At 61.3% G+C, this 558-nt stretch overlaps 1 protein-coding gene across 1 annotated transcript in view; it reads right to left on the reverse strand.

Annotated features, from left to right (window-relative positions):
• CDHR4 (cadherin-related family member 4) overlaps positions 1-558 on the reverse strand; it is a gene marked incomplete at its 3' end in the record, with an annotated part of 5,529 nt that overhangs the window by 3,256 nt on the left and 1,715 nt on the right. Inside the window, exon 3 of the mRNA XM_010142099.1 lies at positions 397-492. Within this exon, the coding sequence (XP_010140401.1) occupies positions 397-492 (96 nt within the window). The remainder of the gene's footprint in view (positions 1-396; positions 493-558) is intronic.

Here is a 558-nt window from a genome sequence, read left to right on the forward strand (position 1 = left end):
TAGATGGAGATGAGGATGAGCTGGAGACTTGAATGGGGACAGGGATGGGGGCAGGGATGAGGTTGGGACAGGACTTGAGATATAGGAGGGGATGGAACCCTTCTACAGGGCTAGAGCCCTCCCAGGGCCGTGGGGAGGTGGGAGCGGAGATGAGGATGAGCTGGAGACTTGAATGGGGACAGGGATGGGGGCAGGGATGAGGTTGGGACAGGACTTGAGATATAGGAGGGGATGGAACCCTTCTACAGGGCTAGAGCCCTCCCAGGGCCGTGGGGAGGTGGGAGCAATAGAGCACTCACAGGGCCGTGGGGAGGGGGGAGCCTGATGGGAAGAGCAGGACACGGAAAGCTGCAGGCTGAGATGTGTCTGTGACAGCCTGGGGTTGCTGCTGCTCACCTGGGTGTCCTTGCTGGGGTCAAAGCCGCTGGTGGGTGCCAGCACCAGGCCCCGGTGGGTGAGCCTGAGCGGCGTGTCCTGGTTTTGGAGCCTGAACTGCAGAGAGATGGGTGGTGTGAGGAGAGTGGGAACCCCTGTCCCCCGTTCACCACATGGGATTCT

The sequence above is a fragment of the Buceros rhinoceros genome, unplaced genomic scaffold, assembly GCF_000710305.1.
Source record: "Buceros rhinoceros silvestris isolate BGI_N320 unplaced genomic scaffold, ASM71030v1 scaffold30478, whole genome shotgun sequence".
In the NCBI taxonomy this organism is placed as follows: Eukaryota; Metazoa; Chordata; class Aves; order Bucerotiformes; family Bucerotidae; genus Buceros; species Buceros rhinoceros.